Here is a 24444-nt window from a genome sequence, read left to right on the forward strand (position 1 = left end):
CTTGTAACAACCATTGAGGACCCTAAAGAGCATTGGTTTAAGTGGGTTATAATTGTCTATATTTACCACATTAGAAACTAAAACTTGGAAATTTAAAAATATTTATTTTAAAGTAACAATAGTAAGCACAGGGTTTTGTTTGTTTTTTTAGGGCTGCACCCTTGGCATATGGAAGTTCCCAGGCTAGGGGTCAAATTGGAGCTACAGCTTCTGGTCTACACCACAGCCACAGCAACACAGGATCCTTAACCCACTGAGCGAGGCCAGGGATCAAACCCACGTCCTTGTGGATACTAGTTGGGTTCGTTACCATTGAGCCACAAAAAGGAACTTCCAGCACAGGCTTAATATATGTAAACTATTACATTTAGAATGGATAAGCAGTGAGGTCCTACTGTATAGCACAGGGCACTGTTTCCAATTTCTTGGAATAGACCATGATGGAAGATAATATAAGAAAAAGAACGTGTATATGCATGACTGGATCACTTTGCTGTACAGTGGAAATTGTCACAACATTGTAAATCAACTATACTTCAATAAAAAAATATTTAGGGAATTCCCTTAGTGGCTCAGCAGAAACAAATCTGACTGGTAACCATGAGGATGCAGGTTCAATCCCTGGTCTTGCTCAGTGGGTTAAGGATCCAGCATTGTCATGAGCTGTGGTGTAGGTAGCAGACATGGCTTGAATCTGATGTTGCTGTGGCTATGGCACAGGCCAGTGGCTACAGCTCCGATTTGACTCCTAGCCTGGGAACTTCCATATGCCACAGGTGTAGCCCTCAAAAGACAAAAAAGAAAGAAAGAAAGAAAGAAATTAAAAACAATAGTAAGCACACTACCAATGTTAACACAAAAACATATTTTAAAAAGACCATTTATTTTCCAAAACAAAAATACAATTTTTTTTTTTTTGGCCTGTGCTCATGGCATTTAGAAGTTCCCAGGCCAGGGACTGAATTTGCATCACAGCGGTGACACCAAAACAAAAATATCTGGTGAGAAGAGTAACATTGGTTGAGAAGTTTGCAAATCTCTTAATAGAAGGTAACTGGATTCTCATATCTATTTCTGCTCCAGTCTGTTGCAATATGTTGTTTTGGTTGAAGTATATGAGGAAACCTGGCCTCACACAGATAAGTGTGGAAAAGGGAAGAATACTTTATGTAATTTTGCAGCCTTTAGAGCTAACTATGTATATTCTTCTTTGATTTTATACCAAAACTCAACAAGGGTAATTCTTAGGTGTTAGCTGCACTGTGGAATCTGAAATCAATAAGCTTTGTGTATTTTGTGGGAGGATAATATTGAAAGAGGAAAATATCATCTTAGTATATTCTGAAAAAAGTTTTGACCTTCCAAACCCCTTTAAAGGGTCTCAGGGTCGCCCCCAGCCCCCCAGAGGGTCTCTAAAGCATGCTTTGAGAATCACTGGCTTTAGTTGCTTGCAAAGCTGTGCCAGCCACAGACAAAAAGTCAAAACAAAAAAAAAAAAAGAGAGAAAGTCTTCACTCTTTTGAAGAGAAGGCTTTCAGAACCACAGATAATCCATTTAACCAGTTTGGTTTGAGAATGTTTTCAAACTCAACAAAGATACTGCCTGTGCTTTTATGTCCTTATTCCAAAATTCCCTAATTCCCCCGAGTAGCCCCCCAAAAACAACTCTCAGTTTTATTTTCATCAAATTGGCACTGGATACACCATGTAAATAACCCACATAGGCCTCTCTCTTGCTGTATCTTATCTCCTATCTCAGCACCTTGTGCCCTCACACTTGCACAAGTAATTAAAACCTGGGTATAACCATAATGTCTAGATCACATTTCTCTAGACGATTGCAGTATGCTGATGTGCAGTCAGTTGTAACGTATGTTCCCTAAATTTTTACTATTAGAGTCCAAAAGTTAGCTAGTGGTTTAACTTTTTATGAATTGGAGGAATTCAAGATCATTTCTACAATAATGTCACTTTTGTTCAGCTTGCATCCCATACACCTTCCTGAGTAGAAGAGAAAGGGATGGAGTTACAGTTACTGTTATTATAACCCTGCGTATGCCCCGAGGAATGTGTGATGCATTTGAAGATCACCCATCATGTGTTTCCAAATTGGGAAAAGGTTGAGAACCACTGTTCCAGTCTATCAAACTGAGTCACGAATGACTACCATCTTGGGCCGGGGTGACTGGATGAAGGACAACAATGTGGTAACTGGAATTCTATTATTAACCTCTTTTCTGCCTTAGGTACTAATGTAAGGAATAGGACGTGGAGACGAAATAAACTAGGAGTTAACCAAATAGTAATAAGCAAGGTTCAAGAATACTAGATTCTACTATGATGGCAGGGGCCTGCCACAGAGAGGTACCCACCAATCAAAAGGAGGCACTGAGCATGGCCTTGCTCATCTTCTTGGGTTTCTGAGGTTGCTGTGAAGGAAAAGCCAATCCTAGAAGGACTTGTTACCGGGTTCCAAAGAAGCAAAGAATCAGCATCATCTGGAGTTTGTATGGAAGTGGGGATAAGGATGGCAAACGAAATGAAGGCAGAAATGAGGATGGAAAAATGATAGCCAGTAATCATTGATGTGCATCCTTGGCTCGGTAGAAGACCAAAAGTATGGTAGTTGAATAATTTCAGAGAGACAGTGCTCAGGTACCCTCCTTTGATGTAAAGCACAAGCAATAATATTTTGAGGAAAGATGGAACACTCTATCAAACTATGAATATTTTGCAGGTGATGAGGATGGCATAAGGAAAGAAGCTATATTCTTCTCTATAGTGACAAGGAAGAGAGAGTGTCCCTTTATGTTATTGCTGTTTGAGGACCTAGAAAAGCTACAGATCCCACTTCCTATTCTTTGAATTCCCCAGAAGTTCTCCAGATCAGAGAACCCAATTTTATGAGCATTGAAAGGAGAGAAGGGAATGACAGAAACACTTGAGAAAAAGGGCTAAGAGTTTAAAAAAGACAAACTTGGGAGTTCCCTTCCTGGCTCAGCAGTTAACAAACCCAACTAGGATCCATGAGGATGCAGATTTGATCCTTGGCCTTGCTCAGTGGGTTAAGAATCCAGTATAACCATGAGCTGTGGTGTAGGTCACAGACACGGCTTGGATCTGGCATTACTATGCATGTGGCGTAGGCCGGCAGCTGTAGCTCCGATTTGACCCCTAGCTGGGAACTTCCACATGCAGTGGGTACAGCCCTAAAAAAAGACAAATTCTTTGAGGAGGATCTTCAGACACATTTCTTTGACTCATTTGACAGGGGATATCATAGTGTTCCTGCTCTGATGGAGCTTTCAGTCTGGCTGCAAGAGCTGGAGTTGGGCAGTGAAGAGGAAAGATGTACAACAAACAAGTGAACAGGCCAGCAAAAAACGTGTAATGACAAAATAAGAAAAGCGTGGTAAAGAGAGGGTACAAGAGAGTGATGGTGAGGGGAGGCTGAGAACCTTCTTAGAAAAGGGTGGTCAGGGACATCTCTTAGAGATTAGGGACTATCGTCTACATGAGCTAGAAGAACAGTACTGTGCTAGCTCAAATACTCAAACAACTTATGCATGTAATAATAATTATTTCCCTACATTTCAATGAGGTTCCTTTTGAGAATTTAAGCCTGGCTCAGCTGAGGTTAGGAATGAAATAATAATAACACTCTTTACAACAACACTTACTGAGTACTTAATTAGAAATATCATCCTCCCACCCCCATCTTTCAGTTGGACATGAAAGAGGAGCAGAATGTCTGGGGGATGGTACTGACCAGGAGTAAGCGAGGGTAGACAGTCATATTATTTTCTATTGCCCTCTGACCAGTTACCACAAGCTTAGTGGCTTAAAACAATACAAATTTGTTACCTCACAGTAATAATTCTGTAGCTCAGAAGTAGGAAAAGGGCTAAAATCAAGATGTGGGTAGGGCTGCATTCTTTCTGGAGGCTTCAAGGGAGAATCTGTTGTCTCACCCTTTCTAGCCACCCACAATGGGATGAACAAGGAGAGCCCGTGACCCCCTTCTTCCTTTCTAAGCCAGCAGCATGGCACCTCTGTGCCTTTCTTCTGTGGTCACATCTGCTCTAACTCTACTCTTTGCCTCCTCTTTCTACTTTTAAGGACCTTTGTAATGACATTGGGTCTAGTCAGATAATCCAGGAGAGTCAATTTTTTTTTTTTGTCTTTTTGCTATTTCTTTGGGCTGCTCCCACGGTATATGGAGGTTCCCAGGCTAGGGGTTGAATCGGAGCTGTAGCCACTGGCCTACGCCAGAGCCACAGCAACGCTGGATCCGAGCCGTGTCTGCAACCTACACCACAGTTCACGGCAACGCCAGATCGTTAACCCACTGAGCAAGGGCAGGGACCGAACCCGCAACCTCATGGTTTCTAGTCGGATTCGTTAACCACTGCACCACGACAGGAACTCCGAGTCTCTCAATTTTAAGACCAGCTGATTAGCAACCTTAATTCTATTTGCAGCTTTAGTTTCCTTTTGCCACATAACCTGACATATTCACAGGTTCTAGAAATTAGAACATGGACATCTTTCTTCCTGCCATTATTCTCCCTGCCACAACAATTGAAAATAAAAGTGGGAAAAGAGGCAAAGTTTCTTGGTCCCTTCTGGAGTTCTCTGATCACACTTGGAGAGTCTTCTCTCTTACTTGACATAACCACATTTGTCACAAGAGCTAAAGATGTAGATCTGAACTATATAATAATTTGTAGGTTTATGTGATCCTAGACAAGAGACAAGGCACTTAGCCTGTTTCCTTGTTTATAACTAAAACTCTTCTAATGTTTCTAGTCTCACCTTTGAAGTATCCATGTCTTCATAGATTATATTCCAAGTTGTGATATTTCATAAGGCCACAACATCCTTGTTGACAGTTTTCTGGTTAAGTCATTATTGCATTTAACATATGCTGTCAGCATTGATGAGGTCTTTTCACCTAGGTGTCAGCCATATACTTTGTGGATATATAAAACACAAGAATAGAGTTCCCATTGTGGTGCAGCAGAAACGAATCCAACTAGGAACCATGAGGTTGCAGGTTCGATCCCTGGCCTCGCTCAGTGGGTTAAGGATCCGGCATTGCTGTGAGCTGTAGTGTAGATCACAGATGCAGCTCAGATCCTACGTTGCTGTGGCTGTGGTGCAGACTGGCAGTTGTAGCTCCAACTGGACCCCTAGCCTGGGAACCTCCATACGCCGTGGGTGTGGCCTTAAATAGAAAAGAAAAAGAAAAAGAAACATAAGAATAAATCTGACTGTTGAAAAAAATTGACTCCTAACTTCTGCTCTGCTGATAGCAATGTGCCTGTGTTGTATTTTGCCCCTAGAATTTGTTGTTGTTATAAGCTTTGGAAGTACGCATTGTAACATTAAAATATCTTCTATTTACAGAACACTTTACAGTTTACAAAATGTTTTCCTATCTATTACTTCATATGTTCCTCTATAACAATATTCTGAGATTGTTAACATAAAGTTCTTTAAAAATGGGTGTATTTGTAGGGTTAAGTGAGTGATCAGTTTTCTCATAATCCTGCATACACACTTTTTATGCATCCTTGGTCAGTGGTAACAGAGGTACTAAGTAATTTGTTCGAAAACTGACCTCAAGTACTTTGATTGAAACACAGACTTACTCACTCACATACTGCATATGTGGCAACAAAGTGATCAGACATCCTTTATATTTTAAATTGGACATCATCTTAATGAGCTATCTTGAACTGCCTTTTATCTTTACTTTTGAAAGGAAATGCATCCATGGAATGCTCTCAGGCACTCTTCTTAATCATACTTTATTCTCTAGGTATTTCTTGCCTTCTTACAGTTTTGATGTATGTTATTCACAACATATCTTCCTAAATATTTATCTAAATATAGATAAAATCATACATATGCAAAATCCCGAGTTAAAATATTGCAATCACACATCAAGATGGCATTGTTTGTAGCTGCCTATATTAACTTTTATATGTGGAATATTTCCCAAAATTATTTTAGAAATAATTTTTCAAATATAATTCAAACAACCCACTTGTCCCTCTGCCGCTTTAGTTCTTGGGTTCATCTGCATAAAGCAAAAGGGAGACTTTTAGATGAATTGTAAACTCATTTAATTTCCAGACGTTGTCTGGTGTTTAAACACTAACATCAAAGCAAAGAGCCAATTATCAGAGTTCATTTGATCTGAAGCCCTGTTGCCTGAATTGCTATAGTTTTCCTTACGCTGAAAAGGAAATCTGTGTCACATCTCGAAGATGTAGTATTTAAAACCACTTTATTTATAGCACTTTAACTTGAAACATGTGTTTGGCCTCACTAACCACAAGGAGGCATTGAAGCATCTCTTCAAAATGTAAAAAGCAATTTTGTTTTTTTAAAAAAGTTGCACCAGTTGCTATATTTCGTGTAAGCAATTATACCTGCTTGTGAGTACACATGCTTTTTAAGTTTGTGTTTTGATCCACTTTTTTTTTTTTTAACCCCTTGAAATATCAGCAGAAAGTACTGCTGCTACTGTTGCCATTGTGGAAGATTTTTGGACCATCAGTAATCCACATGTATTCTCCTTCTGCTGTTCCAGTGGACACAAAGGAGAACGGTGGGGCTTTTATTAGTACTGACAAAGTAACTGCATTAAACTTTATTGCCCTTTAAGGTTAAAAGTTCTTTTTTCTGTGTTAACAGAAGCATATCTCTTTAGTATTGAGAAATACTTAAATACGTATTTCTGGAATTTCCGTTGTAGCTCAGAGGTAATGAACCCAACTAGTATCCATGAGGATGCAGGTTCGATTCCTGGCCTTGCTCAGTGGGTTAAGGATCTGGGGTGGCCGTGAGCTGTGGTGTAGGTCACAGACATGGCTCAGATCCTGCGTGGCTGTGACTGTGGCATAGGCTGGCAACTGAGCTCCAATTCAACTCCTAGCCTGGGAACTTCCATATGCCACATTTGTGGCCCTAAAAAGCAACAAACAAACTAACAAAAAATACATATTCCCAAAAAGGGATTTATCTGAAATCTGTGTGTCAGTTGATAATGATTCCAGGATATATCTTCGGAATGCCACATCAGAAGCATAAGTTAAAAAGCCAAAACAGTTTTTTTTAAAACCTGCTATTTTGAACATTTATGTTAAATGCCCAAAACTCTCCCCATTTTTCTATAATTCTGATCCCAGCAGCTTTACTGGTATTGAAAAATATGAACCTCTCTGTTGCAGAATATACTGTTTAGTACATTTTCCAGAATAATGCTTCATCCCCTGAGAAGCAAGGACCTCATTCTTTAGGTGTTAGACTGTTTCTGCAAGATGCTTCAGAGACCATTCTTTTCTGGAAAAGTGGACCTTGACACTATAAAATCCTAGTATGCCATTTTGCCATACTGAGTTGCTCTTTCTGGGTTTTAACATCTGGTTTTCCTTTTAGGATATTCTCAGCCAGTGCGACAAAATATTGCCGACTTGAACACACTGCAAAACGTGCAGCTGGGGAGGCTGTGTGACATCTTAGGTACAGTAAATACTTTTACACAAATGGCTCTCTGGAACATTTATCAGTGGATGTTGATTAAATGTTCACTATTTTGCCTTTTTTTTCTCTATAAGAAAAAAGCTTGGATTTCTAATCTACTTGCAGAGCAACTGAATATTTTCTTTTAAAGAGCAGATTTATAGTGAAGTCAACTTGAACAAACAAATGACATTTTAACTAGTTTACTTGGGTAGGTTTTTAAATTCTCTTTGCTTCAGGTTTGGATAAGGATTTCTCTCCTATAGCCCCGATTCTTCATTTACCACATCTGGCAGTGAGGGAGGTCAACATTTTATATTTGTGCAAATATTGTCTATTGTATTATTTGAGGAATGAGTGGACAATATCAGAAAGTAAAGCTTTATGTTTTCATTATCAGAATAAGAGGGAAGTGAAGAAAGATTTTTAAAAGGAGCATTTATTTAAATATGTACCATCTAGTTATAAGAAAATAGAATAGGAGTGAATTCCTAGAGATACAGACCTTGAGTAATAGAGGCATTTTTCTAAAAGTCAAGTTCTAAGACCAGTTTGGTCAGTTCTAAATCAGGCATTGACCAGAAGCAGGGAAAGAAAGATACAAGAATGTGATGACTTTGGTTGACACTGAGGTGACTCTTAAAGAATAAATGTTTCAAAGGAAAGCAGTAATATTCAATCAGTGTGGGAAGTCCTGGCCAAAAATTCAGGGTTAAACAAAAACTAAGCTTTTTTTAGTTACCAAATAAGAACTTCTTTGTTTTCTTAAAATATAATTGCTTTAGCCCTTATTTTTAAGCAAAACAAGAAAGAATGTTAAATTATCAATGACCAACTTAGCTGGTTCCCTGGAATGACATACTTTACATGATTCATATATATTTCAGCATCATTATTATTTTATAAATGCCATTTGGTAGCAAAAAAATACATCAGTACTAGAAATTTACAGTGTCCTAAAATAATAATAGTGTAATTGTTTTAATCTATTGTCTAGGCACTAATATTGTTTTTCAGCCTTACAAAAGTTTTTTAATGACTTAAGATTGATTTGTTAGTGCTGAGCTATTTCAACTAAAACCTGAGTGGGTGGAAACCACTGAAGTGCAACAAGAGGGTAGACTTTGCTTTAATTTTTTTGATTAATTTTTTCTTTAGCTTTTTATATACCCTTCTATATATAGTCCAAACTGCCACCAAAGATTTCTTTACAAAGGAGTCTCATTATTAGAGAAGACTTGAAAGTATTAGGTTTCTCTTTTAAATAATTCAATAATTCAGTCAATGAATACCTGCAATGACAAATTTTGCTAATATGAACATTTCTACAAGATTATAAACCAAATGCCTTTTCTTGGTATGCTATCTTCCTGACATAACAAGGCAATCTTAAACCCTCTTTAAGAGAAATAATAAAAGTTTAGAAATAAGTTAGAAGACAGAAAAAGTACTTGCTTGGGAAGTAAAAACATGAAGAAACTAGGAAAATTAGTAATAACTTTGTAGAATAAATGGTTATTTTTTATTCCATTAATTTCTAGTAAAGGGGGTTGATTTTCATGCTTATTTAGGGGAAACAAAGGTAATCTGATTATGTTGGTAAGACTTATTATTTGGATATTGGCTGTGAAGTCAAGGTATCAGTGGGAAACCCCAACAGCTAGTATTTTTAATTTCTAGATGAGTTAAACAAGAGAGTGATATTGACTATTGACTAGCAATCAAAGCAGTCTTCATCTTATTAATTCCTTTCCAAAATTACCTGTCAATTAATTTTGAACTTTTGTAGATTCACAATCAAACCATATTAATACCAGATATTAATGTTAGTGATCTGTATTCCTTTGCCAAAAATGAACAGGAAATGTAAAATTAGCAACATGATTTGTTATCATTTGTAACCTAGAAATTCCTTACCAAGAAAAATTTAGTTTTCTTCTGCTATAGAGTCTTTATTAAGCTGTTTTTGTTGTTTGTTTTTGTGTCCTTTTTAATATTAAAAAATACTAGTTTGGTTTTTAAAACCACCAGTTTGGCAAGACACTAGTCTTTTTTTTGAAAACATAAGATTTGGGATAACTAATTTGATCATTCAGCAGTTGGTATTAATTACTTTACTACTCTCTTCACAGTTTATTTTGATGCTCATGTGGCAATTTAATTTCAAAATTAAATAGGAGTCACTTAAATATTTACATGTATGGAGTACCTACTGGGCGCCACACTGGGCTAGTTCACATTGCTTTTAGCCACAAGATGCACTTCCCCAGAGGAGATTTCTACATGCCATGGATCTCACGAATTTTGCAATACTTTCCACTTCCTGAATCTCTCCATTCTCCCAGACCCCTTCGATCAATACACAAGTATTTATTGAGTGGCTCCTGCATATTCTACACTGTACCGGGGCATGGGGGATTATAGGAAAAGTATACAACCTGCCTTTAAAAAATTTGGAAAGACAAGATTAACAGATTCAGAACAACACAATGGAACAACAGAGGCCACTACTTCATCATGTTAAATCTTGAGGCACTGATTACAAGGAGCACAAGTGTGGAGGGCTGGGTGGAGAATCACCGTTGGCTGGCCTAGTCAGGGTAGGCTGTGGAGCAGATTGGTGCATCTGTATTGTTTGCTGAGCACCTAGTATGTGCCAGATACTGCACCAGGTGCTTTATATATATGCTTTTATTTCATACTCTCTGAATCATTGTGCCCCAGGTGACGTTATTCCCCATTTATACATAGAGAAACCAGTGCCTACAAAGGTCAAATAATGTGCTCAGGCTCCCTAGACAGCTGAGGTAGAATTTAATTGGTCTATGCTTTGTATATTCTGCCAAACTGAACAGAGGAGTCTTAAAATCCCCTTTCAGCCCTACCTGACCAAGGAAACATTTCACAGTGCTCCTTTCTCTGATCTTCCCTGGGCACTTCATCTGCATGCTTCATTGTGTCTACCACCATCTACCATGTTTTATGGCTGTCTGTACATATAAAATGGTTGCTCCTCACAGACAGCATCTCATTTGCTTTGATTCCTGTATTTACTTTCATGTCTGGCTGAGTGCTTTGCCCCTACTGATCAGTCAGTTATTTTACGAATGAATGAGTGACTCCATTGGCTGCTGACTTCCTACCCATACTCCCTAAAATATTCTGCAGCCTGGAGTGGGTAATCTCATCTCACTCTTCCACTTGGATGGGATATTTAGTTAGGATTTCTTTCTATGCACATAATAAGAAGCACATCTTAAGAAGAACAGTTAAGATAGTGTTTCCTTTAAACCAAGAATCACTAGATGTTCTATTTAAGTAATATATTTCTCTTTGGGCATTGAGAAGGGAAAGAGTTGTTTTCTTGAAATAATCATTGCTATGGTCATAATCAGACCATTTATTTGGACAGAATGTCCCCTGAATTGGTCTTGCCAAGTCCAGGCAGAATAAGAGATTGCAATTTCATCAGCTTTCTAAAGTTAACAGCTCTGTTTTATAATTTACTGAAGTTAACGGGATAAATTTTTAAAAGCAATATACAATTCCTATTGTTGTTAATGGGAGTTCTGGGGCTAAATCCCTAGCTATTATTTGAAAGTACATGTTCATGGTAACTCACAACCTTCCTTCTGAAAGACTCATTGTGTCTATTTTTAAATTTTTATTTATTCATTTATTTATTTATTTTAAGGGCCACACCCACAGCATACATGAGTTCCCAGGCTAGGGGTCAATAGCTTGGGAACTATGGCCACAGCAATGTCAGATCCAAGCCACATCTGCAACCTACACCACAGCTCAGGGCAACGCCAGATCCTTAACCCACTGATCAAGGCCAGGGATCGAACCTGCATCTTCATGGATACTAGTTGGGTTAAGAACCCACTGAGCCAAAACAGGAACTCCCATGTCTATATTTTTTTTAATGGCGGTGTTATTTATCTTTTCTTTAGAGAAATGCAAAGTGCAAAAAAGTCCATTAAATTGCTAAGATCTGTACAAAACCAATCTAAATTAACTTCTTCAGTGTGCCATTTGGATATGCTCTTTATTTTAAACTGTGCAACATCAATCCAATGCCAGAGTTCATAATGTCATTTACCTTTACACCAGTAATTAACATTGTGCCTGTTGTTTTTAGATGCCAATGTGAGCGTCATCTACATCTGCTCCCATCAAATGAGTGATGAGTTACTACTGTATTACAATAAGATCCTGAGTCTACAGGCAGCTGTCAAATCAGGGAACCTTGAGAACAGAAGTGACCTGCAGGACAGGTTCAAAATTATCACCCCTGAAGCTATAAACATCTTCACTGTGAGTTTTGTCTTCTAATTACTACGGCTTCAGGGATGCAGTAAAATTAAATTGGAAATTTTATAACTTGCAACGCTCTGGTACACATCAGTGAAATATTATTGCAAGTTTAACAGCTTTACTGATTAGACTACTAGTTGGACTGCAGGAAATAAATATCCCAGTTTAACTTGCAGAGTTAGCTGAGCTACTGCTGCCCAGTTTCTCTGTAGCTAAAATCTAATTATAGTTATTAGGTTGTACCATCAAGTAGGTGAATTTATAACATCTATGATTTCTTTTTCTTAATTTTATGTGGAAGACACAGAGGCAGAGAAAGGCTGGGCCTGCCCATGGTCACAGAGCTAGTTTGGGACAGAATCAAGCCCAAGGCCCCTGTTTTCTGATTTCCACACTGGTATTCCTTGTTATTCCATGGGTTTTTTTCCCCTCAGCGAAATTCAGTCTTATTTACCACATCACATGGTTCATATTGAGTAAGGGTCATTTTTTTTAAAACTTCTTTAAAAACTGAATTTTTAATGAATAGAGTGAAGTCCAGCTCGAATCTCATCCCTAAATAAGAACTTTTGGGAAATACATGGAACCATGAGAACAGCATTCTAGAATAAGGTAGTATAAGAGATGGTTTGAAATGAAGTTCTCTATATTCTAATAATTTAAACTTTCCTTGGTAAACAACCAACATTTTAATACCTAGTGACCTGTGCACTTTTGAGGAGACTTTTAATATCATCCAATAGTCTGAATTTGCTGAAAGAGAGCTCTCTTCATTCACAAGTGGGATTCACCAAAGTCAACTCTCTATTGTCAGAGAAACTGATTGCATGGTTCCATGCAGGAAGTACCTATGTGTTGAGTTACTACCCATTAACACTTCAGATGCACCATGATTTGACCAATAAATAAATAAATAAATCCTGCCAGGGCTGAGGAGGGTTGCTATGACATTTCTTTCTTTCTTTTTTTTAATGATTTTTATTTTTTATACTATAGTTGATTTACAGTGTTCTGTCAATTTCTACTGTACAGCAAAGTGACCTAGTCACTAAGAATATATATTTTCTTTTTCTCACATTAAACTCCATCATGTTTCATCACAAGTGACTGGATATTTCTACTTTGCTGATATACTCAGTGAATTTTACTCTCGTCTATAAATATGAAGATCGTATTTTTTCCTAACTGGATACCCCAATATTTCCATAAAAGCCCTCCACCTATCTCTGTTTCATTGGCTCCATTTGGCTGTGGAAGAGGAAGGCAAGGTTAGGGGCAGGAAAAGATAGAGGACAAATCATAACTATTTATAATCTCAGAAATTTTCCAATATCCTCCACCAGTGCAAGGATTGCTTTGGTGCTTCCTAGCTATTCCGTAGCCTCAATGTCAGAGTTACTGTGGCTACCGGGAAGCAAGGAAAGAAAAGAACTATAATTAGTGTGTGGTTAATTTCCTGATTTTCTCCAGCCAGAAACTGGAGCTAATACCTTGTAGGTGCTAATAAGCAGTTTCTGTATATCTGAGATACAAACATACATTGAAGAGGCATGAATGGGGAGGGGATACTAGGTTTGGGAAAAGGAAAGTGTTGTAAACAGCTAACAGTTATCGAATGTTTAGTATTCATTTTCTTGTTTGATAAATAGACTACAGCTGCAAGACAGAAAATATCAATCTCCTTCTATGGCTGAGGAAACCAATGCTTATTTCCTTGTCCTAAGTCACTGGTGGAGCCAAGACTATGAACTCAAATTTGTCTGACCCCAGAACATTATCATGAATTGGAATGACTATCTTGCTCCTATACGACCTTGTAGCCTTGAGCAAGCCTCTTTACCTCTCTGGTCCTCTGTTCATCATCTGTAAAACGAGGTGATTGATTACATCATTTCAAAGTCCTTTCCAGCTCTGTGGTCTATTTCCTGGGAAATGTATCCTTATAGTCCACTCTTCAACTCCTATAAGAGGAGATTCGTAGTTGGCACTAACAGAGGCATCAAGTTACATTCGTAATGTAGGTTTGCATCTCTGGGAATAGAAATAAGCAGGGAATATTTTAAGTACTTAGTACTTATTGTTTAAATTATTTGAGAAACTAATCACTCACAGGCAATCAATTTTCTAAAATACAGGAGGAGGAAATGGTTTGAAAGTGTGAGTTTAATTTTAACTCTCACTTTCAAACCATTTCCCACTCATGTTTAGTTGTGGCTTTATTTCTTTTTAATGGGTTTGAGAGATTATATTAGTGCTGATGTTCATTCGAATGGATGGTTTTGAGGAGATTTTTTTAAGGTGTGCCAAAACTCTGTTTGTACATCTCTTTAAGTTACTGTACAATGTTTGAATTTGTAATGGTAAAAAATGCTGCTATAAAGTCATCATGTCTATTTTTGAACTTTTAATGTTTATGAAGATCCTAGATGACTACCTTTTGTCTGAGGTCAAACAAAATTAGTGGTGCTAAATTAAATGTAGCTATAATGTTATGCAATTAGGAACATTTTAGGTTTTTTGTCATCTGGGTTAATCTACAGCCTGGATCTGATGATACTGATTTTCTCTAAATGGTCACACACAACCTGTGGTCAGTAGTATATGTCACCCACCCACATTTGAAACTGTACTAAACACACATTGAACACAATACTATGGTACCATCTTGTCTGAAGAATAAGGCATGCTCACAGATGATTTAACAGATTTGGGTAGGGTACTTGCCATAGAGAAACATCCCTAAAGGAGACAGACCCATCCTGGCTGGAAATGTGCTCAGAACTTTAACATGAGGGTTCTATTGCTGCATCCGCCATCCCCTCATCACTCTTCATAAAGCCATCGGACCTCACTACTCAATCTGTAAAATGGGAGAAATCCCGGCACTTATGGCATGAAAACTGTGCTAATACTGAGTTTGAATCTTGTCGAAGCTATTTACCAGCTTGTGTGATTATGGGCAAATCACCTGAGCCTCAGTTTCCTCAACTCCAAAAGAGGAAATGTTAATTGGTACAGTGTTATACAAATGAAATGAATCAAATGGATCAAATGAAAGGGTACACACCAAAACGCTGAGAACTTGAGAGAAGTGCCCCCTTTGAAACATTCTTCCAGGCACCCTGAAAAGCCCACCACAGCTGTTATGACTCAAGTCACCAGTTCTCCCAGACATACATTTTTCCACATTTCCTCATTGGAATCATGTGTAGGGAAAGGAAAGGAGTGAAATAAACAAGGGGGATAAGCAGTGATCAATCAGATGGTAAGCACAAACTTTTGCTGTCAGGTGCTGTCACCAGCCATTGTCTAATGGAATAGTGGATTGCCTAGAGTTACATTCTCAGAAGTGTGTTTTGAAAATGGATTTAAATTATGGTAGAAAAGACATATTGCATAGACTGAGGAACTTAGAACACTTGCGCTGAAGGAAGGGTTCAAAAGGGTAAATCATAAATCCTCTTCTCAGAGGAGCTTTGGGTTTTTTTGTCCTTTTTGGGCAGGGAGGTGGAATATACGTAACATAAATTTTGCCATTTAAGCAATTTTAAGTGTATAGTTCAGTGATAGTTGTTGTACAACCATCATATCACCCATCAAAACTTTTTCAACATCTGAAGCAGAAGCTCTGTACCCATTAAATAATATGTCCAGAAGAGCTTTGGTTCTTAAAGGGAACATTATTTCACAGCTGCGAGGACCCTAGACACTTCTAGTTCACTCCTCATTTGAATATGGAGAACTGAGACTCAGAAAGAGTTTTCTAAATCAATCCGAAAGTTACAAATTCAGACAGGACTGAAATCCAGAGGTTCTCCTCATCCTCAGTCTCTCTCTTATACTCAGCAGTTATACCCGCCAACAGTTTGCAAACTCATAGTCCCCAAAATAGTGGCTCAGAATTTCTCCACATTTTAATGCCACGCTGAATAGGTAATTTTGACCTAAATTGGGGGTAATTTTGACCTAAATTGGGGGACTAGGTGCCAATCTACAAAATCCCTTGAACTCTCTTAAGACTCTCACATCTTGCATTATATTATTTGCATGAGTTGTTTTGTTTTTTGGCCCCACTTGCAGCACATGGAAGTTCCTAAGTCAGGGATCAAACCTGAGCTGCAGCTGCGACCTATGCCACAGCTGCAGCAACCCTGGATCCTTAACCTGCTGTGCCGAACCAGGGAGCAAACTGGCACAGCTGCAGAGACAACACCAGATTTTAACCCACTGCACCACAGTGGGAAGACTGTGCATGATATTTTAATGACTTTATTTTAATAGAGTTTTCTTTGTAAAAATAATTACTAGTATTTATTGAATATCAACTCAATACCATGCATTATAATAGGTGTTATACATACATGATCTAATTTTATTCTTACAGCCAACCCATCAAATAGGTATTTTTGTTCCCATTCAGCAGACAGAGACACTTAGGTTCAAGGAGTCTAAGTCATTTGCCCAAGTTCAGGTTGCTCATGAGGGATAGAGCTGGATTCAAAGCCAGAACCACTTGACTCCTTAGCCTCAGCACTTTCTCGTGTGCCATGATGCCCTCTTCTCCAGAGGAAATGACACAATCTTGAGTTCTGATATTCTGTCATGGGCTATGTCTACCCTTACCAGATAAAATCCTACCCATCCTTCAGAACTCACTTCAACCCAACCTCTTTCATAACAATGATAAGAGCTCACATTCATTAAGTGCTTATTATATCCAAGGCACTATTTAAGTACTTCTTGTTGTCATCTCACTTAATCCTCATAGCACCTCTTTGAGATGGGTACTATCATTATACTCATTTTACAGATGAGGAAACTGAGGCCCAAGGAGGATGAGTAATTTGCCTTTTCAGCTTCCCCCACTAGCATGTGGCCTCTGCCTCCCTCTTCCATGCCTCCAAGGCACTCTGTAGCTCTTTATGGCCCTTCTCAGCCTTATATTAGTTATGCATTAATTGTACTCATCTGTGTCCCCACTCCTTGAGCACTGAGACATGCTTGTATTAGTTTTACTCTGTGCTGACCATCTGGCTCCATCTTCTGCCTCTATTAACATGCTGAAATTATTTAATTGAATGAGACAGTCACACATATTGCTGAGCTGGGTCTAAAGTCAAAAATGGAAAGTTTTTTTCCATTGGAAAACAAATTTAAGTCTTGCTGAAATCCTCAGATATTTTCCATTCGTGACTCCTCTCTGGAGTGTTGGCTAAGAACCATGATAGTCATCATAAAAATACATATTCTCTGAAATGGAATTTGTGGTAGAACTTTGGGAAGTATCAAGTCAAGTGTCATTTTTCTACTCCAGATTAGGAGTCTTGTATAGTAAAGAATGCCATAGGGCTTTTTTCCTTCATTTTTTGTATTGATTTTCCAGACGCCTTAGTGTTAAACCATGCCAGAAGTGTTGTAGAGATGAATCACTATTATCCAAAGGCCGTCAGCCTCTTTTCCTTCTGACAGAAGGATAATTCCACGTGGATCAAATAAATACAGATGTGTAGTAATTAGTTCTATTCCCAGTGAGCCTATTTCCAACACACTAAAGATGTGAGCGATTATGAAGCCTCACCCCAACAGCTTTTATCAATTTAAACTGCTAAACAACAGGATAGGTCATAACCCAGCTTGCTATTAATAATGTATTTATTGTGTGCAACATTATAAATTAGGTGTATGGACCAGAAAAAGAACACCTTTAACAAGAAAAATATGATCTTCTCCCTAGAAGCAGCATATGTGCCTGGCCACTCACCTGATGTACAGTCCCAAGGCAATCAAAAGAATTAAAAATCTCATCCAAGGAAAAGAAGCCTACATTGTCAGCGGGCTCCTTCACAGAGATGATCTGGCTGTAGCAGATATGTTAGACATACCCATCCTGGGCCCAGAGCCTGAACTAGCTCATTTCTGTAGTACCAAGTCTGGAAGTAAATGCATCTTTGACAGTGCCAATGTGCCAGTCCCTCCTGGAATATATAACATCTACAGTCACCAGCAGGTATGCGGGGTGGACAAATGAGACTCTGTTCAAATATTTCACATCCTCTTGACCTTGGGGGAACTTTAGGTCTTCTGGAGTCAACCCCACCCAGTGAAGAATAGTGTGGAATACTTGAGTTGATTTGATAAGATCTACTTTAGGCCTTCAGGTTTCAAAATATCTTCCTATTGGGCTTATAGAAATTGTTAGAACTCCCAAAGTATTTATTCATTTGGATTAAGGAATTAAAGGTCCTATTAATGTATTAACCTGCTATGAATATTTATTGCTTTAACAGAGATGAGTTCATCATATTAGTTAGATAGTCATTTAGCAGGACCCTAAGAAATATGAGAGTCAGTTTTGGCTACAAGGAGCAGATTTTCAGAAAGCTCCAGGGAGTGAGTCTCTCTGCCAAGTCATATTGCAGAGGTCATGTGGCAGAGGACTATAGACACAGGTAGCTCTGTAAAAAAAATTCTAGCTCTCAGGAGGGAGCCACAAAGGAAGGAAGGGGAAAACTCCAGAAAGGGAAAGGGAAATGACTCCAGGAGGAAAACTATCTGCTTCTGAGTTTTGCCTTGGTCCAAGTCTATGACTATACATTCTTCTAGCACATAGTTAGGGACCTAACTGTTTAGAGAACTATAATATTAGCCTCTACAAAATTAGCCACTAGAGAACTAGTAATTAGCCACTCTGAGTTAGCTCTGGCAGGTGTTCTTCCATTTAGCTGCTATCTTTTTTTCACAGTAAAGAAAATAAAAAACAAATGGCTGTTAACATTTCTTAACCTCTGTTTCAGTACATCTCTTAACCATTTCTCTGAGCCAATCACAAGTTATCTCAGGCACCCACTTCTTAGGAAATTAACTCTCTACACAATGAGGGTGTTTGTAAGAGACAATATTTAGGGATTATGCTTCTTCTGTTAGCTGCCTGGTCATGATACTTTGCACCTCAAAGTTGCTAAGCCCCCAAATCAAGCCTTTCAACAAATCTTACTTTCCAGAGACTAGTTTGAAGAAAATATTAACTTATTAAATTGTCCCCAAAGTGTTTTAGTCTTGCTAGAGTGTTCTTAAGCAACACAAGTGTGCAAGAATAAAGTTTCTCTTGAAGATGGAAGAATCTGGAAAAGGCACAGGCAATTTTAATAGGAGCAAAAGAGAGGGGCTCCCCCTGAACTGGTGTGTCATTTCCATGGTCATTATCCTCCACTGGCATTTGAAGGTAACAAAGTGGATTGCTTAACTCTGCTTCCCTGTAGAATACTAGATTGATGGGCTTAATACAAGTGAAATGCATTTTTAAATGATACGATTCCATATATGTTACATTAAACAATCTTCAAAACTTTAAAATGTATGTGCAGTATTTATATGTCTTGCTTTCATCCCCACTGACGAGAACTTGGGCAACCTTTGCCATGAAGTAGTTTAGAACTTTATATGTTGATTGTGGTTAAAGATGTAGGCACATTTAATGCAGAAAAACCTCCCTCTAAAACTGATATTCAGAAGTAGGATTTAAAACCTTTCCTCAGAGTTCCCATTGTGGCTCAGTGGTAGTGAAGCTGACTAGTATTCATAAGGATGCAGGTTCGATCCTGGCTCTGCTCAGTGGGTTAAAGATACATTGCTGTGAGCTGTAGTGTACGTCGCAGACATGGCTCGGATCCAGCATCGCTATGGCTGTGGTGCAGGCCAGCAGCTGCAGCTCCAATTTGACCCTTGGCCTGGGAACTTCCATATGCTGTGAGTGTGGCCCTAAAATACACACACAAAAAAAACAAAAAAAACTTCTTCTAGAAGACAAATTGTATTTGAGGGGTGTCATTCACCTATGGCATGTGCAAACTGTATCATGATAAACCAAGTTATAATTGAGGTCTGTGCTACTTGTTTGGAAAACATATGTCTGAGGTCATTCAAGGATTGAAATACTCCACTGAGATTTTTTCAGATAGTGACTATCCTACCTAATCTATCTGAATATGTCAGCATTTTGAATTTGCAGATGGTGACGAATCAATTACACTGACTATGTTGATGTGCATCATAAACTTAAAGCTGGTGAAAGAGAGCTGTGATTATTTTAATTTAGGTTAATAAATATTCCTGGCCATCAGTTAGATTTTAGTGGTAGACTTCTTCCCTACACCAGAATAGCAGTTAAAAAATATATTATATCTTTTTATGTATTTATTTTTTGGTCTTTCTGCTATTTCTTGGGCTGCTCCCGCAGCATATGGAGGTTCCCAGGCTAGGGGTCGAATCGGAGCTGCAGCCACCAGCCTACGCCAGAGCCACAGCAACGCTGGATCCGAGCTGCATCTGCAATCTACACCACAGCTCACGGCAATGCCGGATCGTTAACCCACTGAGCAAGGGCAGGGACCGAACCCGCAACCTCATGGTTCCTAGTCAGATTCGTTAACCACTGCGCCACGACGGGAACTCCAGTATATTATTATCTTTTGAATCAACAGACTCAAACAGAAAATGATAAATGTTTGGCAACAGCATAAAGTCATCTGGTTTATGACTAAGTTATTTATTTATTTTTAAACTCCTGCTTGAGCACAGGGAGAATTTCCTATTTTCATCCACAAAGTAACCATGCAAGTTCTCTTCCTGTCATGTGCTCCATATGAAATACTGACAGCTTTAGTTAAACAATCAAAAATGCCTATGCTACTTTAAACCACTGTTCAATTTTCACTTAAAGATAGCACATAATTCTTTCCACTGGTGCAGTCTTTACAATACTATTGATCCTTTTCATTACTGTAAGGGATCCATCAACGGGTGCCCATTTATAAGATTCTCAGAAGGAACAAATAATAGGATTTGGAAGAAACAGATAATAATTGTTACTAGTTGAAACCTCCAAATATACAATGAAAAAGGCTGTGCCAGAACACCTTTCCTAACACTGGCAATAGAATGTTATTGGAGGAGTTCCCATCGTGGCGCAGTGGTTAACGAATCCAACTAGGAACCATGAGGTTGCGGGTTCGGTCCCTGCCCTTGCTCAGTGGGTTAACGATCCGGCACTGCCGTGAGCTGTGGTGTAGATTGCAGACGAGGCTCAGATCCCGCGTTGCTGTGGCTCTGGCGTAGGCTGGTGGCTACAGCTCCGATTCAACCCCTAGCCTGGGAACCTCCATATGCCGTGGGAGTGGCCCAAGAAATAGCAACAACAACAACAACAACAACAAAAAGACAAAAAAAAAGAATGTTATTGGATATTAACAGGCCAAAGATCATTTCTACTTCTGCAATATATGACCATAATACAACAAACAGAATCTATCTTCTCAATACAACATTAGAGAAAGAAGAGATGTCACTTTGGAAGGCACACTGAAAAATCTTCCTAGGTTATGCTCACAACTGTATGGTGTCACAACTGTATGGTGTCAGAGTACTTATCATTTAAACACCCAAATTATACACAGATACTACTTGATGATTAGGCAGCTAAAACAATTCCATTTTCACCCTCAGTGAATACCCCATGGTTGCATGGGGCTTCCAGGGATTCCAAGTATGCCTGTGTCATTTCCACACTGCTGTACAGTATAACATCCCCAGGAAGATTTGCTGGAAACACACAAATAAGAGAACAGATTGTGCCTTCAATCAAAATAATTTTAATCTTCCAGCTTCAGATTTCAACAGAATTGTAATCTTGAGTTCCTTCCCACTGTTTAGTTTTTTGTTTTTAATCCATTTAGTGAATAAAAACTCATGAAAAGAGAAGAGAATAGTGTTACACAGGCCTCCTTAAGCATAGATCATGGCCAAAAACAGCACGGGGTAGCATCAGGAGAGAGAATGCTTGGAATTGTTTTGTTTCTTTCTGTGAAGTATAGACTAGAAAGTTAGATGAGAAAACTAAAGAATAATTTTGTGATCTAATGAGTTATTTTTCGCCAAGGCTCCACTAAAACAGTATTACTTATAATTAAGTAGTCTTATTATAGGCTTTTTGCCTGATTCAGAAGTATCCCAAATAGATTATTGACTTTAAGAAAAGTTGGCTTCTCTTGCTCCCTTCTTCCTTCTCTGCCTCACACTTCTCCTCCACCTCTCTGCAGATTGAGATGGGCAGCACAGTGGTCAGGGAATGAGCACAGGTGTTGACCTCAGAGCAGCCTAGGTGGAGTCTCTGCTCTGCCGCTCAGTATGTGTGATTGTGGGCAAGTTATTTAAATTAGCTGAGGGGCAGTTTTTTTGTATATAAACTGGAACTAATAATGGTGCCTCCCTCATAGGTTTTTGTGAATATTAAATGAGAAAACTCATGTACAGAGCTTAGCCAAAAGCCTAGATCCTACTGAGAGTTCAGTAATATTAGGTATTATTACCATTATTATGATTGTGATATTAGAGCTTGAACTTCTATCCCTGCAACATCCATGTGATTGAGCCCAGTTCACGAGGGAATACTGTTTCAAATAATATGTTGCATAGATGTGTATTCCAAGAAAGTTGTTTTCATGAATATTTTACCTTTTGTCGATTTTACTTTTTTTTTTTTAGGGCTGCACCCACTTATCTCCTTTGTCTTGTTCATATAATACATACAATGCACTTGGTCAATTGAGCAGACAAACAAATGTATTTCATGTATGCTAATGAGGAAAAATTAAATGTGTTATAGATTATAACATTTAAAAGCTCTGCAAAGCTCTAAACAGTTAAATTTTTCAAGGTTATAAATTTTTATAGTCTTGAAACTATAAAAACGTCATTTGAAGAATCAATAAGTAAACACAATTCTCTGAAAAAAGAAAGAATACCAAGATTCAATTATAGATATTCACAGATTTTTTTCTTTTGCCTTCAAAAGCCAGTGAAATGATAATTTCAAAATACTTTCAAAAAAGATTATATTTTTAAACATCTTTGGTCCAATTGTTGTTTGTTTACATCACACACACACACACATACATATATGTGTATACAGATAAATAACACTTCAAACTTCTAATCTGTCTTAACAACTAGAAGATAACAGAATGAACAGACTATATGAAATTAAAGACACATGAGAAGTACCACAACCAAGTTAACACAATAAGAAGGAATCCAGGAAACTAGCTATACTAAGTGTTGCTGTGTCTTTGGCCCCACAGATAATAGAACAAGTGAGTCAGCTGGTTATCGATCACCTGAAAATCCAACGCTGGCTCTTTAAAATGGACTATGAGTTTGGAGGAAATGGGACTGCATTTTGTGACATCCCTTCCCACCTAAAGTGCTACAAGTGGGTCCTAAAGGAGAGTCACAGATATGGCCACGAAGACTGGAGGAAGAAATGGGCACAAGTGAGTGTTCGATGGTAACATAAACCTGAAGTGTCTGTGAACATTTAGGAGATAAAGCAAAAGGCTCTGCTAGGAGATAAGACACTTTCTTCTAAACTCAACCATGTCATCTACATCCCAGTAGTGAGACCTTAGGCAAGTTTTTACTTTCTTGGGCCTTAGTTCTTATATACAAAGTAAATGAGGTTGATTAGGTTATTTTATTTTTTTTATTTTTTTTATTTTTTTGTCTTTTTGCCTTTTCGAGGGCCGTTTCCCACGTCATATGGAGGTTCCCAAGCTAGGGGTCGAATCGGAGCTGTAGCCACCAGCCTACGCCAGAGCCACAGCAACGTGGGATGCGAGCCGCGTCTGCAACCTGCACCACAGCTCACGGCAAGCTGGGTCCTTAACCCACTGAGCAAGGCCAGGAATCGAACCCACAACCTCATGGTTCCTAGTCGGATTCGATAACCACTGCGCCACAACAGGAACTCCTATTTTATTTCTTGAAGTGTAGTTGAGGTACAATGTTGTGTTTCAGATGTACAGAAACATTATTCAGTTTTCATATATACATACACTTTTTCAGATTCTTTTCCATTATAGTTTATTTACAAGATATTATATACTGTTCCTTGTGCTATACAGTAAGACTTTGTAGTTTATCTATTTTATATACAGTAGTTTGTATTTGTTATACCCAAACTCTGATTAGGTTATTTTAAATATTCCTTCTTGGGGCCCTAAAAGTCTTCAAATTGATTATGATAATTAGGAAATAATTTTTTACCATATTCAAATAAAATTACAAATTTAATCATTTGCTCTAGGTGGGTTTTGATCATGTGCTTCTAACAACTGTTGTTATTAAGTTAGCTGTATTTTATTATGAGAGAAAAATTCTATTAGTGAATGTTTGTCACCTGGAAGCTAATGTATAATAGTGTTCTGTCAGCAGTCATATGTTTTTGAAGACAATTCAAGGAATTTATGGAACTGCTGGTCTCTGTGAGATGTTGAGAAAATAATACATTCCAGCAAGAAAATCTCCCAGCAAAAACTGAATCATAGGTAAAAATTCAGCATATGAGTGACATGTGTAGATTTTTGCATGTATATTGGTAGAAGGATGAATTGTACAACTTAACAGTCTGTTTCAAACTTTGTTTCTTTTTTTTTTTTTTAGGGTCGCACCTGTGGCATACGGAAGTTTCCAGGCTAGGGGTTGAATTGAAGCTACAGCTGCTAGCCTATGCCACAAACATAACGATGCAGCATCTGC

At 38.3% G+C, this 24444-nt stretch overlaps 1 protein-coding gene across 1 annotated transcript in view; it reads left to right on the forward strand.

Moving 5' to 3' along the window:
• The window catches only part of LOC125120784 (IQ domain-containing protein H-like), a 147403-nt gene that overhangs the window by 46100 nt on the left and 76859 nt on the right, over positions 1-24444 (forward strand). Inside the window, 3 exon segments of the mRNA XM_047769211.1 lie at positions 7450-7533; positions 11678-11853; positions 22989-23180. Coding sequence (XP_047625167.1) covers positions 7450-7533; positions 11678-11853; positions 22989-23180 — 452 coding nt within the window.

The sequence above is a fragment of the Phacochoerus africanus genome, chromosome 2 (genome assembly GCF_016906955.1).
Source record: "Phacochoerus africanus isolate WHEZ1 chromosome 2, ROS_Pafr_v1, whole genome shotgun sequence".
Lineage (NCBI taxonomy): Eukaryota > Metazoa > Chordata > Mammalia > Artiodactyla > Suidae > Phacochoerus > Phacochoerus africanus.